At 31.6% G+C, this 18,299-nt stretch overlaps 1 protein-coding gene across 1 annotated transcript; it reads left to right on the top strand.

Annotated features, from left to right (window-relative positions):
• Positions 1–462: 462 nt before the first annotated feature.
• On the top strand, positions 463–17,748 carry LOC124362669 (nucleoside diphosphate kinase 7). The gene is made up of 10 exons (XM_046817368.1): positions 463–617; positions 3,501–3,617; positions 6,647–6,813; positions 7,826–7,987; positions 8,649–8,856; positions 10,290–10,401; positions 14,549–14,682; positions 15,458–15,571; positions 16,348–16,455; positions 17,587–17,748. Exons 1-10 carry the CDS (start codon positions 615–617, stop codon positions 17,617–17,619), a joined length of 1,158 nt encoding a protein of 385 aa, XP_046673324.1. The 5' UTR covers positions 463–614; the 3' UTR covers positions 17,620–17,748.
• The last annotated feature ends 551 nt before the right edge of the window (positions 17,749–18,299 follow it).

Raw genomic sequence — 18,299 nt, 5'->3', positions numbered from 1 at the left:
AGGGTTAGATCATCCAAGAGATGAGAGCATAGAGACGAACGTCAGACGAACAAGAGAGTTGATGTCTGAGTTTACCATGTAGTATAGTTCAATAAAACTTGTTTCTATTAATGGTATAAGTACTTTTAATTCTCACTGTGAGGTTTAAAGTTAATTATTTATATTCAAAATCCGCTTCCATTCGTAATATTGCTTGATAAGTATTTGGCTAATACTTTGTCAAATAGGCCTACATCCACTGAGATTATTTTTGGAATTAAAGCCAAATCTGTTTAATTCGCAATGGTTTTCATTGAAATACTATATTATGGTATAAATATACATTTATAGTATTGAGTTATGCGTTAATCTTATACGTTTTTATATAGTGGTGCAGGGCATTTTAAAATTTAAAACCACAAGTAGTTGTCCAGGTGTGGATGATTTTTGTAGTTTACATTTGTTAATTGGTCACACTGCAGGTTGTTGTCTGCATGTTTGAATGTTGTTATGCGGTTATTTAGTGGAGAGATCTTATAGAAAAGTTTTAGATAATATAATACAAATAACTTTAAGTTGAAGTCACATGAAATAATTATTTCTTAAATTAAAGATAATTCTGATAGTATTACGAAATGGTAAGCTTTTTATGAATATACATTTTAACCATAGAAGTAACAATCTAAACTATGGTACAATGTTTTAGGCCAATTATACATAGCATATAAATTTTAAAGTTTATTTTAATCTTAACAATAATGCTCTATGGTAACATATTAAGCTATATACACTTACATATAAATATATATATAGTTGAAAAATTATATATATATATAAAATATTGGGTAGGGTACGATAAGCAGACCCGGTTTTTTATATCGAAATTGGCAAACGATATTACTTAATCATAACCATTGATACAATTAATTGATACTGATTAATTATTTTGAACAATTAACTTAAATAATCTATATCAGCAGCTGTAAACACTATAAAATAATACAAGTAAGGTAATATTTCAATTTTATATAAGTAACATTTGATTATTAAAAATGACAGTCAATTTTAGAAAACTACACGACATTGCTTTGGAAGATGATAATACATGTTTTTCATGACTTCAATATGTTGGACTAGTGCGGAAAAACCCATTATGTGAAATTTGTGGGAAAGAAACAACTGTAACTGTGAGAGGAGCAAATATGGCCGTCTTCAGTTTTCCTAATTTTGGTTATAATAATTTGTTTGATCACTGTAAATATTAGATCCATATTTTAATTTAACACATATGATTGTTATTGAGAACTATAGATACTTTATATTGAATGATAGTCTAGGATTTGAGATGCGAATATTAGGTATCAATGATTACATTCTTCAATATAAAAAACCGGGTCCGCTTATCGTACCCTACCCAAAATATTCATTAATAATTCTTTACTGGTAGGATATGGTATGATAAGCGACCCTGTTTTTTATATCGAAATTGGCAAACGATATTACTTAATCATAACCATTGATATAACCAATCAATGCTAATTAATTATTTTGAACAATTAACTTAGTCTATATCATCAGCTGTAAACACTTTCAAATAGTACACGTAATCATATTATTAATATTATAATATTATTACGTGCATATATAACAATAATTATTATTGTATATACACGTAATAATATAAAAATACATGTGTATAATTATAAACAATTCAATAATTATGACATAAACCATATGAATTGTTGCTCATAATTATTTATGAGTTTTCCTGTTTGATCGATCTTGTTCTGGTTTGTGTTTATTATTTATGTATATATAATTTCTTAATCTTTTATGAGATTTCCTATATACTCATATTTTAATTTAAAATATATGATTGTTATTTAGGACTATATATACTTTTATATCAATTGATAGTCTAGGATTCGAGGTGGGAATATTAGATATCGATGATTATATTCTTCAATATAAAAAACCGGGTCCGCTTATTGTACCCTACCCTTCATTCTTCATAAAATAGCACAGATAAAGGGTAGGGTACGATGAGCGGACCCAGTTTTTTATATTCATATTAATAAACAATATTATTTAATTACAACTTTTGATATAACTAATCGCTACCGATTTTTGTAAAAATAACGTACACATATTATATTAATAGATAATAACAGACAGTGAAAAGCTTGTGGAGGACAGTAAAACGTAAGTTAAAAAGTGGCATATCAGCCGACCTGCTTGCAGATCATCTCTGTGAGTATTTATGCAGAAGAGAAGTATGATTTTCTAGAGAAGATGCCTTAATAACTTCTCGAAAACGGTTAATGAATGCTACATATGAGAAAATATATAAATAATAATATATATTTCGTATTTCGTGTTATAAATGTTTTTTATGTTGTTATAACATATTATGTATGAGTTTTTACTATTTCTAGTTGTAATCGTTTGTTTGATCGTTATAGTTAATTTATTATTTATAACATTATCACTATGTGCATTATATTAAATTATTTTCATTTAAAATATGATTGTCATTATGGCTATAGATATGTTGATATGATTTATAAACGCATACTCGATAAATGAATGTTAAGTATCGATGGTTGTACTAATCGATATAAAAAACCGAGTCCACTTATCGTACTCTACCCTAGATAAATATTTAACACAGGCAATTATTTTTAAATTAGTATGTAAATGTTTACTTAACCACTTAACAGTATTTGTTGCATTTTCAAAACACTAATGCTTAAAAATTAAATTTAAAAACAACAAAAAATCAATTAAATTTCCAAATGGTGACAATTTTTTTAATCTTGTAAAAGATACTAGTAGTTAAACAGGCCAACAACAGTAATGCCTCCAGTCCTTCAGTGTTACTGTAGCCTGCAGTTAGTGGTGACGAACGTAAAACATCCCAGGATATAGTACTGATTAGGGTAATTGTGTACCTAATAGTGGGAGTGGCAAAATACGAGTTTCTCATTATTAACCTAGTGCTATGGTCCTGAACAAAACAATATTAGATTTCAATGGGTGGAAATGACAAATAACGAAGTTATATAACATTAAAAGTGGAACATAAATATACTTTTCTCACGCAGAGTAATATTTCATTATTTTATGAGCGTCACATGGTCTTGTTATGATCTTAAGAAATTTTGTTTAGGTTCCTGCTGATGTCAGGTGTTACGCCATCTTTGGCGTAAAATATTACAATACAGTGACTTTTCTGTTCATTCTAACACAGGTATAAATGTTATACGAATTAATTAAAATTCATTAATTACCTAAAGTGCTTTTTCTCAATTTTACACTTTCCTTCTCACCTCCCTGTACTGGATATAATATGGTAATAAATTATGTCTCATTAAAGGGTAAGTCTATCAGTATATACCATTCTAGCGATCAAGTCTGTGACAAAACGTAAGTTTTGTTCTCTAAAGTGTTAACTATCATAATTTGATATCTTAAAAAACCTGTTGATTGTAAGGATTACTGAAATGTTTTTTTTGTTTTAGGCTGAAATAAGTAAGGTTGATAAACTATCATTTTTGGCAGAATGGTATGACATCGAAGCTTCCGTCATTAGACAATTTTATTTTTCTTTTTTCCCAAGTGACTGTACTGTTGAAATGGTAAGAACATCTTGCTTACTTAATGCATTTTATAAAAAGTTCTCTAGCACTGTATCCGCTCTTTCTTTGATACAAACCATCTGTATGTGTATGTGTTTTATTTAATTATTCTAGCCTATGGAAATATTTGGCGAAAGCTTACCATAATACCAATAATACCAAAAATTAAGATAAATCTTTATTAGGCTATTATGGTTCACAGATGATGATAGGATATTTGTAAATGAAATAGAGATAAATGTAAATAAATAGTAAATGATTAGGTTTCTCCTGGCTTTTATCTGTATTTCTTTTTCCGAAGAGGTTTCGTTCAAACTTCCTTGTGTTCTTGTACTACGAAAGGCAAATTAAAAATAAATATAATCTGTACAAATAGTAATGCTCTTCCCTCATTCATCAGTGGCCATGACCAAATTCTTAGGAGTTTGGATTCGAAATAGCTCTGTCCTTCAAGTGAAATTACTGTTGTAGTAAAATATCTACTAATATTTTTGCAGGTTCTTTCCATATTAGAACTGTTGCAAGTTCTTGATTATAATCACTGTTGTGAAAATAACTGACGTGATATGTACTATGCCATCATTGTGATATAGTCTGTACTAACTGTGATATCACAACACATAATTACTTACGTATAATATTGGTGATGAAAATGTCAGTATAACATATAATAGCAAACTGAAAGTTGTGGTGATATTGCACTTGTGACAGCTACTAAACTGGTTTATTCCTAGTGTTGCTGTCACCATTTCGCTTCAGCAGTTCAGTTAAGTTATTGAAGTAATAAAAGCAAATATAGGAAAAAATAAAACTGACACTTGGGGTTAAAAATATTTATTGGTTATTCAGAGAGAAAAAATCAAACTTTTATACAATTATCATTTGAGTATACAACATACAAGAAAAACTGAAAAGTGTTTGGGTTTGTACTAGTCATATCTTTTAAGATTAGACATCCCTCATAATTTTATGTGCAGAGATAACAGCGTAAAACTGTTTGAAATGTATCGCTGTTCTTATGGGATAAAAATGAATGAAAGAGTTTTTTATATTTTGTTCAACATCTATATATATATATATAAATGCGAATGTTTGTTTGTATGTTCCGTTATAACTCTGGAACCAATGCACGAAACATTGTGACATTTTGTACAGTGATTCTACACGTTCCTGGAAGTAACATAGGCATACATACTAGAGTAAGTTTGGTCCAATTTAAATAGTTTATTTAATTAATTTTTTAATTATAAATCGTTGTTGATGCTAGAGTGTTTTATATTGGATCCGACAGACTGCACTACGACACATAATACAAAGCGAACTGATACTTAACAGCTGAAGTTCATCAAAGAGGCAGAAACATTTGTTTACATTTAAAATTTAGAAAATTTTTATTGTAAAGTGCTTGATCAGTAGTGTAATGCAGGTTGCATAGAAGACGTCATTGCCTAATTTTAAATTCAGATTGCACCAATGATCAATAATCTTCTATATATATAAAAATGAATGTTTGTATGTTTGTCCTTTATGGAATCGTGAACTATTGGACCGATCATGATGAAAATTTGTACGTATATGTATTTTTCCACGGAGAAGGTTTATAAGCTATGCCCATCCCTTTCCCGATTCAGGATTCCGCCCCACTGGTTACAGAAATACCCATAAGAAATGCATTGCAGCAAACATATGTTAACGTCTTTTCAAATTTTTAATCAGCTGTTCTTTGTAAACATATATTACACTTATAGTTTTAAAGCATAGAGTAAGCTTAAGAGAAACGACAAATTTTGTTTAAACTGTTTTTGCAATCACTGTTAAACATAGACTTTACTATCCAGATAATACAATTCAAATTTGACGTAAAAATTCACCTTTAACTGCAATATTTATTTAATATAAACCATGCTCATGCTTGATCAGAAGAGTAATGCAGATATCATAATTACTATCTTACGTTGGCTACAAATATAAAGAATGTTATAAAATCAACCTTAGTTGTTTTTTTTGACAGAAGTATGGTTCTCAAAACTCCGTGTGTACATATTCTCTCGATCGAGACAACAAAGCAAGCTCAATCGTGGCATCGGAGATATAACTAATTTAATCTAAAATTTATTATAGTAAAAAAAAAAATGTACTAAGTAATATAAGGACTTCGGTTCTTAAGATTTGCGTGCGAAGCCGTGGGTAACAGCTAGATAGAGGCAGGAATATGGTACATACCTTCATAATACGCCCAAGAGGCTCACGATGGAACGACTATCAATTATCTCAGCAATGTTTAGAATGTGATAGAAAAAGAATAAGTGAATATAGTGTACTGTTTTCAACGGGAAATTGCGTGCGAAGCCGCGGGCAACTTTTGCAAAAAATTATTGAAATGCGCAGCAAAGCGCGCCGGGCCCGCTAGTCTATATATATAAAAATGAATGTTTTGTTTTGAATATATATAAATGTGTTTGTCCTTTATAGACTCAGAAACTATTGGACCGATCACTATGAAAATTTGTATTTATTTGTATATTTCTATGTAGAAGGTTTATATGCAATGCCCATTGATGTAACTCACCACCAGGCTGTACTGCAAGATATAAAAGTTATCAAAGCGCCTGCACATTACAAACTGCAATTACGACACAGTTACGTATATTAAATAGCCAAACACTATTTGAAGGCAAAGAAATATACGGGCAAAGCTTAAGAGACGCGTGCGAAGCCGCGGGAAACAGCTAGTAAGCTTTATACAGAAAAGAAATTTTATAATGTTTTGCTGATATGAATTATCATTCTTAAATGAAATAATGTACAAAAGGCCTTTTTTTCTAAGGTCTGCCTTCACAATGCTTTCAAGTTCTTTCAATAAGGTTTAATGAATTATATTCACACCTAATTGTACTTACTTCATGCATAACTGTATGTTTCATGACAATAAAGATTTGATTTCAATGGTTACAATTATTTTGTTGAAGTCTGTGATATATTTAAAACGTATGCAACCCATACTATATAAATGTTATTTTTTGTTTCAGTTTGATATTAAAAATCATAAATTGTTTTTAAAACGCACACATTGCGATGGCTTAACACTGAAAGATATTTTTGTTGGAAATACTATCAAAATTTTCAGTAGGGAAATAAAAATAGTTGATTATGCTGATGGTCTTACTAAGAAAAAAATGGCACTATCAATGCAAAGGTAAGTATGCATTTAATACCTACAATAAATCTATTAACACTTTCAATGCTGCTCTACTGTGTAATCTCTATTGAGTAACCTCAAAAGTCAGCACACCCTAAACCTTCAGGTTTATAAGTAGTGTTGTTAACAGTGTTAACACCTGGAAGTTTTACAATCTCCATGTCTTTAAAACTTTGTTTTTAATTATCATTACTAATTCTAGTGATGTATTACTTTTGTGCAGGAATATTTCACTGACAATTAGAATTGAGTGAGAATAAGATATACAAGAGAAAAGTCAATCCTTTTCTCTCTATCTACTCTCTGCCCATATTGTTTTATAGTAAAAACTGATCATACGTACTAAAGTAATATATAATCATTGAAAGAAGGGTTTATTGCCTACTAAAATTAAGATCTTTTAGAGTTGTTGACAAAAGATTAGTCATTGTTGAGCAGCTTCTTATCTTTCTTGTGTATGCATGAGATTCATGTAGTTGTTTCTGGCTAACAATGTCAGTCCATCTTGGTTCGAATTTGACTTTGTATGATACATACATAGTTTTAGGTGTTTTACTTGGATTTCACAGGTCATTATCGAGAAGGTTTGTTCACAAAGCCAGAAGCAGAAAACATTCTACTTGCAAAATGTTTTGTTCCCTTTGAACTCAAAGGCCTGCAGATTTCTTATTATTATATTACTTAGGCCTACACTAAACACTTTTGGAGGCTATATTACCAACATACCATAATATCTATAGTTTTTTTTAATTCTCTAGGCAGCTAGTATCCTTGATTGCACAACTTTATTGTCACATAAAGTTGTAAAATATAAAACAACTTGCAACCCTTGATAGTCGATACCATTACTTCCATTCACAAAACAAATATAACACCATATCATATCCTGTTATCATATTTTCATTAATTGTTTTCTTTAACTTAGTAATGGTTTTGTAAAAGTACTAATATTTTATATAAGTATGTGTTCATTGTAATAACTCTGTTGTGTTTGCACTGTTTGTTTCAGATCATTTTGTATGATTAAACCTGATGGCATTGTAAACAAGGGTGAAATCTTATGCTGCATTTTGAGGAGTGGTTTTCAGATCAGTCGGTTGAAAATGACTACACTGAGTAAAGAAGATGGCACATTTATGTACAGTGAGCATCAGGGAAAACCTTTTTTTCCGTAAGTATTAGAAGCGGTGACTTGAAATACACTATTTATATTTTAAACACACTGACCTGTTTAAATATTAATGAAAAATCTACATATACTTCATTGCATAGGCGCTGACTTTATAAGGAGTGCTGGGGCTTGAGCTCCACCAACCAATATTTTTGAAGTGAACGTATACGTACAATTCAAAATGTTATACTATTCAAATTTTTAATTACTTTAGTAATTATTAATAAAAATTTGATTTTGTAATTATTCATTTAATAAAAATTAAACACAGTTTGTTTAATGAACAAATTATTACAATAATAAAATCACAAGTTAATAATAGCTAATGCAAAAATAGTTAATACATATGTATGACAAAAGCTCAGCAGCTGTGAACCAAGTCAGAAATTAGGCGGATTTGTTTGATTCATCCTTGTGCGAAATCTCTCACATGTACCTATGAACATACAGTATCACTGGCCTCAGTCTTGTTAACATATGCACTGTTGTCATCTTGACACCCCATTCGCTTCAAGATTCAATTTATAATCACCTGCCAATCACAATCACTTCAAAAATTGCTAACAATGAGCAACTTTAGATTATTAATCCGACTAAACATTAAATGTAAAAATATTGATGTTATTAAGCAATTTTACATACATTGCTGTTTCTCAGACAGATATCTGTTAGAACATGTAACATCTGGACCGGTGATTGGGGTAGATGTTCTCTCAGAAGATGCTGTCCAGCGGTTGATTGCTTTGGTTGGACCAACTGATGTGACAGAAGCAAAAACAAAGTGTGCAGGAAGTATAAGGGCCACATTTGGGCAGGATGTTACAAGAAACGCAATACATGCCTCAAAGTCTGCAGAAAAGGCTGAAAAGGTAATGATTTCATTTCATGTTGTGGTAGAATTCACCTATTCCAATAACTTTTCAATAGTCAAATCACAATAACAATGGCCAGTAGATATGTACAATAGAACTATATTGCTGAGTCTGCCCTTGTCATTGCAGGCTTCAATTCTTGCACTCAAGATTCTCCTTGTAGAACATCCACTTTACATTTCTAGGATTTCAATATGTTTCTAGTATTAGTTCCTCAGACACATGTTATGCTGGTCTTGAATCCAGTTGATCGTATCCTCTGTTATTAAATATATATTAATTAACTCTTGCCAATATAGTACTGAATATGGGAATATTGTTCACATTCACTATTCTAATTGTACAAGAAATAAAAAACTAAAATTGACTGGCCTCTTTGCTGCCCTCTTCACATCATAACCCACATGAATCCCATCTAAATAGCATAGACTACCAAAGCAATCAATCCATCATCCTGTACTAAAGAGTGGAGGATCTGTTTTATCATATAATAAATACGAGAGCACCTGGGCCATTTTTTGTCAATCCCAAGTGGTCTGTTGGTGGCTAGATCATTGAAGAAATGTTTGAGAATAGAAATGCAGTAGAAGCACAGCACGAAGATCAGGGCTTATCCCAACGTTCTTGAATGGCACTAAGATGTATATGTTATATTTCGCATCTGCAGGATCCTGGAACTTGGATCAACAAATTACTTAGACCCCGGAATGATTCAATTTCATGGCTCTAACTGTGTGGGTTTGCAATGTTGCTCCTAGATCACAATATTTGGGAACAGATTAGGCTAGGACCTAACAAATCTGCAGTAACTCCCAAAAAGATGCTTCTAAAGTTCTGTTGTAAATATATCTCATATTGGATAGCATTGCATGTGTACTATAGAAACAAAAACATATGTTGTCTGTGATGCAACACTGAGAACAATTAGGTCTAAATTTAAACAAACTAAAAATAGGTTACTCAGCCATAGCTTTTTTATGTTTCATAAAAACTTTCCATCTTCATAAGTCATTGAAATAAATATGAGTACATTATGCTATTTGTATTTATTTATTTATTCCCTAATGACAAAGTCTTTATTAAGAAAATACATAGTACCAGTACATATAAATAGATAGTAACGGTAGTGTAAAGTGCAATAGTAACATATCAAAAGTTACATATAAAAATGACAATTATATATACAATAAGGAATAATAAAAGTTGTGTAAGTGGTGAATAATGATATGGAACAAACAGCTTCAGATTATAATTTCTTTATATAGAAGTTCTTTTTTAAAGCTCTATTAAATTACTCATATTAAAATAATTATTTCAATATAGAAATTTAATTTTTTTTTCTAGCTTTATTTTTTACATGATTTTTATTTTATCTTTGGCAATGATCATTAAGTATTTTCCACTACGGTAATCTATTGCATTTATACAAGGAATCCAAGCTGTTCTTTGAACCTCGCTTTGAGGGAGGAACATCACTGAAGCCATTAGTACAGTTAAGGAACTCAACGTGCTGTATCATCAAGCCTCATGCTGTTCAGGAAGGTAATCTTTACAAAGCATTTTACTCAATATATGTATTTATGAATCAGTAGCAGTGTCCTTCTTAGCAGTACTTGTATTGTCTGTAACAAATGTATTAATACTGGCATGTTATATTCTTGATTTGTTTACAAATCGTTTTTAAATTCCTATGCCTAATATTATTATATTATTATTATATTTTTTATGAATTCTCTCTTTAATTTATACTTTGGTTTGTCTTTGGTCCAGGAATAATACCTGGAAAGGTTGGTAGAGAGTTTGGGGGCACCTTGTAGAACTAGGTAATCACATATAAAGGTATTTTGCTACATTTTATTATGATCTGATCTGTAAATTTCCTGTTATACTATTATTATTATTTTATTACTACAAAATATATTTATCGACAAAAAAATAAATCAAATAAAACTTTAAAAATATTTTAAAGAAATTGTGTGAAACATTGATAGTCTTTTAAGGTGATGTAAATTTAAAATGTGTTACACATTCTTACCACACACTCAATTTTAGATAACATATTTGGTCAAAACACTGCTTCTTTGGCAAAATTTATTTGTTGACTCTACACCTAAATGACCACTATGAATTTTTCTCAACAGCTCTTTCCTTAACATTTTGGGCATCAAGATTTGGTTACCTTTCAGAACCACTCCCTCTTCAAGCTCCAAGTCCATTCTGTACTTCCAGAAATACGCTAAACTTGGTGGAACCCTCTTCTTATCTTGGAGTCAGCTATTTGTTGTCAGCTATAGTCGAATATTGATCATGGGCGACTTCAATACTGATTTACTAGAAAAATAATCACGACTATGACTATAGACAGCTGACTTCTATTCTCGATTCTTGTAATCTGACAATACTGCCACTGGAACCGACACACCACACTGCCGGATCTGACACTCTCCTTGACCTTATGGTTGTTTCAGAACCACAGCATATCGTCCTCCATGGGCAACTTCCAGTCCCTGCCATATCAAAGCATGACCTAATCTATTGTGTTTATTTTGTAAATATACCTAAGGCTCAAGTTAGATTCATAAAATACAGAGACTTTAAAAATATGGATGAGGCTGCGTTTATGTCTGATATTTTGATGATTTCATGGCAAAACCTTGAAAACCTTGAATCTGTAGATGATATGGTGGATGATTTTAATAAAACCATCATGGGTGTTTATGACAAACATGCACCTATAGTGACAAAGCGTATTAGTAAAAGGCGTCCAGTGTCCTGGATGACAAACGAAATTCTCAGTCTGATGGCACATCGCGACAGTCTGTACAGGAGAGCGAGGCGCTCCCAAGATCTTATACTTATGGACCAGTACCGTGAGCTTAGGAATAGGGTTAAGCAGCTTCTACGCAATTCCAGACTGAGATACACGCGAAGTCTTTTTGAGAATAGAAAACAGCCGTCAAGCGACTTATGGCGAAAGGTTAAAAGCCTTGGGGTGGGAAAGCAACGTGAATCACATCAGGTCCATATCCCATTGAATGAATTAAATACCTTTTTCACTTCTTGTGGTCCAACTATCAACCAAGGTCAAGTGAATGACTACTTAACCTATCTTCATAACTTACCTGATCACAGGTGAAATTATCCTGAGTTTACTTTTAAGCCAGTGATACAGGGTGACGTGTTGAGGGCTATACGCCGTATCCGCAGCAATGCTGTGGGGTATGACGGTATTCCAATACGCCTCATTAAAAATATCCTCTTTGCTGTCCTCCCTATTATTACTTTAATCTTCAACACGTCATTAAGAAGCTGTGTTTTCCCTTTTCAATGGAAGTCTGCCCTTGTCCTCCCACTCAACAAGATCTCAGCTCCAGTGTCATGCTCGGATTACAGGCCGATAAGTATTCTACCTGCACTATCTAAAGGCCTTGAGAGAATTGTGCACTGTCAAATTACTGAATATCTGACTAACTATAACATATTAAGTGACTACCAATCTGGTTTTCGCACAAACCACAGTACTGAAACTGCACTGCTAAAGGTAACTGATGACATATGACTCGCCATGGACCATAGACAGGGCACAATTCTTACTCTCTTTGATTTTTCTAAAGCTTTCGACAGCGTAAACCACAAGTTACTGTTAGCTAAATTAAGGGTAGTAGGGTTTTCTGATCATGTTCTTAATTGGCTGAGATCATATCTGTCAGAAAGAAGGCAGTGTGTCAAAGTTGCTGACATGACTTCGGACTGGGGGTGTGTTACTTGTGGGGTGCCTCAGGGTTCTATCCTGGGTCCCCTACTCTTTGTACTGTATGTAAATGACATTCACAGAGTTCTCAAATACTGCAGGTACCACATATACGCTGATGACCTACAAATCTACTTGCACTTTGACGTTAACTCCATTAATGACTGCATCAACAGGATCAATGACGACATTAAAAATATTGTTTTATGGTGTGGAAACCATGGGCTTACACTAAACCATGCAAAAACCAAACCAATACTTATAAGCCACACACGTTTACGGAACTTTCTGGACCCGAACACTATTGAATCCTTAATTATTGACGGAACTACTCTACCATACTACGAAACAGTGAAAAATCTTGGTTTGACATTTAACTCGAATTTGACTTGGACTGAAGCGGTGAGGGATATATGTAAAAAAGTCTTTGCATCTGTCCACTCACTGAAACGCTTACAAAGCCTGAGTCATGAGCCTCATGAAGTACTCTTGGTATGTCTCTTCCATTTCCTGCTTGGTTGAATTAAACAAGTACCTCTCGTACCAAATATTCAACGAAGGAAAAGTAGAGGATGTAAGGTGTAGAGACACCTGGAGACAGTGTGTTGGTGAGGCAAAGTGCTACATGGGGTAGCAATGGCCACAGCAGTGTGTTGGTTGATACTCTGTAATTAATTGGTCAACCAGTTTTCTTTAGTGACTCTATAAAATAATGAAGGTTGTAATAAGTTTATTAGTCTATACTAGTAAACTCTTTAACTGCCATGCTTATGTGAACATGGATGAACCTGCACGATTAATTAATGCATGGTACCTATAAGCGAATAATCTAGAGGCTCTAGCAGCTTTTAATTAACAAAAAGAATTTCCATATGTTTGGTTGTTAAACTTAACCCATTATTTGGCAGTTGAAGAAATTATGTAAAGTGTGATTTTGGAATTTTATCTGATAAATGAAGAGTTTTTTAAAAGTCCTCAATGTAAATGAAATAATGGCTGAAAATATTGATACCCTGCAGCATCCTTCACAGTTTTCTAAGAGTACGTAATGGGTATAAGTTTGAAGACATTAACGGTTTCTGATTTACAAGATGTATAACATGCTATTAGTGGGCAAAATGCAAGGTAAAGAAATGAATAAAAAGTATTAGTATGATAATTCAATAAGACGAATCATGATACTTTAGGTTATGGCGCTATGTACATTTGTAAGCTAAAATCTTGTAGAGTTTATTCTCGAGTGTCCTCTTGATGCAATTTGGAATGTATAAAATACATTTTGGCAAATAGATTTCATCGAGTCAGGAACTCAGGACATAGTAGGAGCTGCAGATATCCCTTCCTTTGTTATTTGTCTTCTGGAGACTCTCAGAATTCTCTATTACCTCAACATCCTCAATACATTAACTACATAATAATATGTTGTTTGTACTAAAGTCACTTGGAGGCAGTGGCTACCTGTGTTTGGTTGGCTCACAGATTTCTATTTGGCAGAGGTGACAGACATCTCAGACTGGGTGCAGTAGTTTTACATACTGCCCTGTTAGACAATGAAACACAGTGTCAGTATTTATTAAAGCCTTCTTTATTGATCCTCATTTTTGGCTGTGAAAATTTCATTGCTAAAAATCCTATTCTGTTAAGCCAGTCGAGTATTGCCCATTAGTATCATGTCAGTGATCTTAAGCATTTCCATAAGCTCACAACTCATTAACTTTGAGAAACAAATATAATCAACTAATGTCAACGTTTTTGTGGTGACTGTACTGAGAGCATCACAGTCTTAAATGTTATTTTGTTAGAATCTGATTAGAACTGCTTCAGTTCAGTTTTTAATTGTATAATTAGTTTTAGACATTTTAATCTTCAAGAATACAGATAGAAATATTAAAAAAAGTGATGAATCACTTATGATGTAATGCTTAAAATGTTTTTCAGGCTTGGCTGGGAAAATAATCTGCATGATAGAAAAAAACAATTTTGTCGTGAGTGGCTTACAACTTTTTTATATGGATGAAATAAATGCAGAAGAATTTTTAGAAGTATACAAAGGAGTGGTCCCTGAATACATGGTATGTTATCTATTTAATAATTATTATTATTATTACTAAAGAATGGTATAGTTGGACAATGACTTTCTGGTTTTCTGAAGTTGCAATAAACTAAATGTTGTAATTTCTAGGCTATAACGTTAAAAATCATATTTTGAAAATGTTGTAATCAAATAGATATTGTGCCTTGTTAATGTTTAGAGTGTTAAATTTGTATTGTTAATGGAGTTATAGTGTTTAAAATTGTTCTATATAGTAGTGTATTGTATGGTTCAACTTTGTATGGTTTATTACTTGGGTTTTTTAGATTATATATTTTTGTGTTTATAGAGTTTAATAGTTTTTAATACAGGGGGATTTTATAAGTCTCTGCATAGTAAGCCAGATTTTAAAACTGGTGTGCAAGAATTAAAGCTCTGTTCAGTTAGCATTTCTTGGAGGAAGTATGAGCAATTTTCAATCATATTCATTTATTATTCTATCTTTATCACTTATTTGAATATTTTTACTCGGTTAAATCATTTCCAAAAGAATTTGATATGTTCTAGGGATATTTCACAACTTTATCAGCAGAATCTAGAGGAACTTTATCATCTGTAGATAAAACATGGATTTCTTACTATACATCTGAAACCAAAGAACATTCCAAACGGTGCGATGGCAGTGTAGAGCATACACAGAAATAGTCGTTGTTTCAACTGAGATGGTTATGGAGACTTTATGAATGTCCAAGGAGTAATCTTGTAGTATCTTTAATTATAATAAAACACCATAATTTATTTCCGTGCACTTACAGTCAATGGTGAAGCAGTTGTCGTCAGGACCATGTTTGGCTATGGAGGTGACAAGTTCCCAGCCTGACTGTGACGTCCCTGTCGAGTTCCGCAAGTTTGCTGGACCTGCAGATCCTGTAAGTGTAGTATGTGGTATTGCTCCTTATCTTTATAATTGATTAAACTATTACTTTGTACAAGGTTATTAGAATTCACTAACAAATATGTAGCTTGTGATTTGAATTAATTAGAATCCAGCAGAACAATTTTGTTTGTAATTATGTGTATTTTTGATAATCTGTTTCATGATTATAAACATGAAGATCTTACATTTTACCACCTTCTTCTTATTGGAAACTAAATACTTAATAATAATTATATGATCAAACACTCCAATAAATGAAAAATTTTTATTTTTGTGAGGCCTTTCGTGCTCAATGAACACACATTGTCAGACCCACATAAATGAAATAAGAGTTTTTCATTTCAGTTTTATTTCAGTTATGTGGGTCTGACGATGTGTTCATTGAGCACGAAAGGCCTCAAAAAAAATAAAAATTTTTCATTTATTAGAGTGTTTGATCATATAATTATTAAGCATGAAGAACTTAGTATTTAATAGGATCAGGTTTATAATAGAGCCCAGCTACTTGCCCAGCATGAGAGGAGTGTGTGGATACACGGTCTGATGCGTCAGACTTTGGGTCTGAGTTAGATATCTGAGTTAGCTAGTTCAAGTTCTGTCGTTAACGAAAGGACTTTTTATCAGTACTGCTGACCTTTCACTTTACCGACTCTCCCCCTTATTTAGTTTGATAAGATCCTTGTGTAGGTCTGTAGCCAATAAGTATATGCAGAATAACGTTAGGAAGAAGATCAACCTCTTCTATAAAATATGTTTTATTATTTTCAGGAAATTGCCAAACGAATCCGGCCAAATACAATTAGAGCTCACTATGGAAAATCAAAAGTAGAGAATGCCATTCATGTTACTGACTTACCAGATGATGCTTCACTAGAGGTAAGTAGTGTCCAACAACTGTTATTGTTACTTCCTTTACAAGAATACAACTGCATTGTTGTAAAACATTTATTAGAGAGCATCATTTAGTTTCTGTGCTATATTATGATTTCAACAGAACTATATTAGACTAAAATATAAACAGGTACAAAATATCTTACAAATTTATTTTTTTTAATATATATTTAATTTAATATTAATGTTTCATTGATAATCACATGTTTTGGTGAGGCAATTAAAAAGTAATAAAATATTTTGGTTTTGTAAATGACATTTGACTAGGAAGATTTTTATTTCTGTAATTTTGTTCATTTACCGTTGTACATTTACTATATATATGTATATATACATGGAAATTAACTGCTTGGCAGTAAACAAACAAATTTTTCATTAAACATATGTATGTATTTTATTGTTTAATTTTATATAAATATATCCTCTACAAGAATACGCTTTGTTAAAGCTCAGTTCAGTTACTGTATTTTCAGCTGATAGTAACTGAGTCTGCCCGATCATTAGCAATTGTGAGCTTAACCGACTGCTGCTATTGTCAATGTGTTTTTAGCACATTTAGAAATTGCTTTATGTTGACATAATTTCTCTGCTTTAATCTAAGGCGTGTGATAATGGCCTATTATTAAGGGAACTACTTTAAAATCCAATAGTTTATTGTTGATGTGTATAGCATTTTCCACTTAGCTTGATTATTCTTTTCTCTATTGCTTAAATCCCTGTAAATATGTTACAGTTCTAATCCATTACTGTAACATGATAAAAATGCAAGTGTTTATCTGTAACTTATGTCACTTAAATTGCACAATATGTACATTGTCGTTATAAAATTAATGTGCAATCATATACTAGTTGTGAAAAATAAAACTGAAACTTGTATGCGTGGGCTTCATGTCTGTACCTGAAAAATGATGAAAAATAATTTTACAACTAATTAAATTTATCTTCATGTTATTACCTTATTGTTCCCACCTAAGATAATGAAAAATTGAATGTTAAAACTACATGTATATGAGGAATTTTGTTCTGAATTCAGTATAGATATCTATAATTAGCATGTTATAATTTGGAATTTGTACTAGACTTATAAAACTCATTGTGTTGTTTTATTTGTTTTAGGTTGAATATTTCTTTAAAATTCTGTCATCTTGACCTTCATGAAACCATCAACCAATAGATACGAAAGATAAGTTCGTCAAATGACCAATGTGACTGTTAATTACAATAAAATCCAATTTTGTAAAACAAAAATCTGAAAATAAATTAATAATTTTAAATTTACTGCATTTATGTTTTTGTGATCTCCTATTGAACTATTGTACCTTTTGATATAGATAATTTTTTTTATTAATTGAAAGGCATTAAAATATTAAAATCAAATTGTCTATTACAGAAATTATTTATTTAGTGTCTGTACTACAGCAAAAACACTGAATAAAGGTGAGTATTAAAGCTCATTACTAACGAACGTGAAGAGCTTTAATACCGTACATAGTAAGTATTAATCAAACAATACAAAACAAAATTACTATCAACTAAGTAGGTAGAGTTTGAGTTTTTTCCCAGTACAACCACACAAAATTACCTTTTTTAATTTATACTTTATTAATTACTAGATTAGCTCTCTCAGGATGAGTTCTCTATGTATTTTATTGGATGAAGTATATGTATCTGTTTAGCAATCTATTTATGTAATAAAAAGTATTATTAAATAATTAATTTAAACAAATAACAACTGACGAAAAATAAGTAGCATATTGATACAGCAAAATAATTTGAAATGATAGTGAGATTTAAATATTGCAGGACGACCTTTAATTAAATTACATTCA

Source organism: Homalodisca vitripennis, chromosome 5 (genome assembly GCF_021130785.1).
Source record: "Homalodisca vitripennis isolate AUS2020 chromosome 5, UT_GWSS_2.1, whole genome shotgun sequence".
In the NCBI taxonomy this organism is placed as follows: domain Eukaryota; kingdom Metazoa; phylum Arthropoda; class Insecta; order Hemiptera; family Cicadellidae; genus Homalodisca; species Homalodisca vitripennis.
The sequence above is the reverse complement of the archived record's forward strand: the minus strand, read 5'-3'. Positions and strand labels throughout refer to the sequence as shown.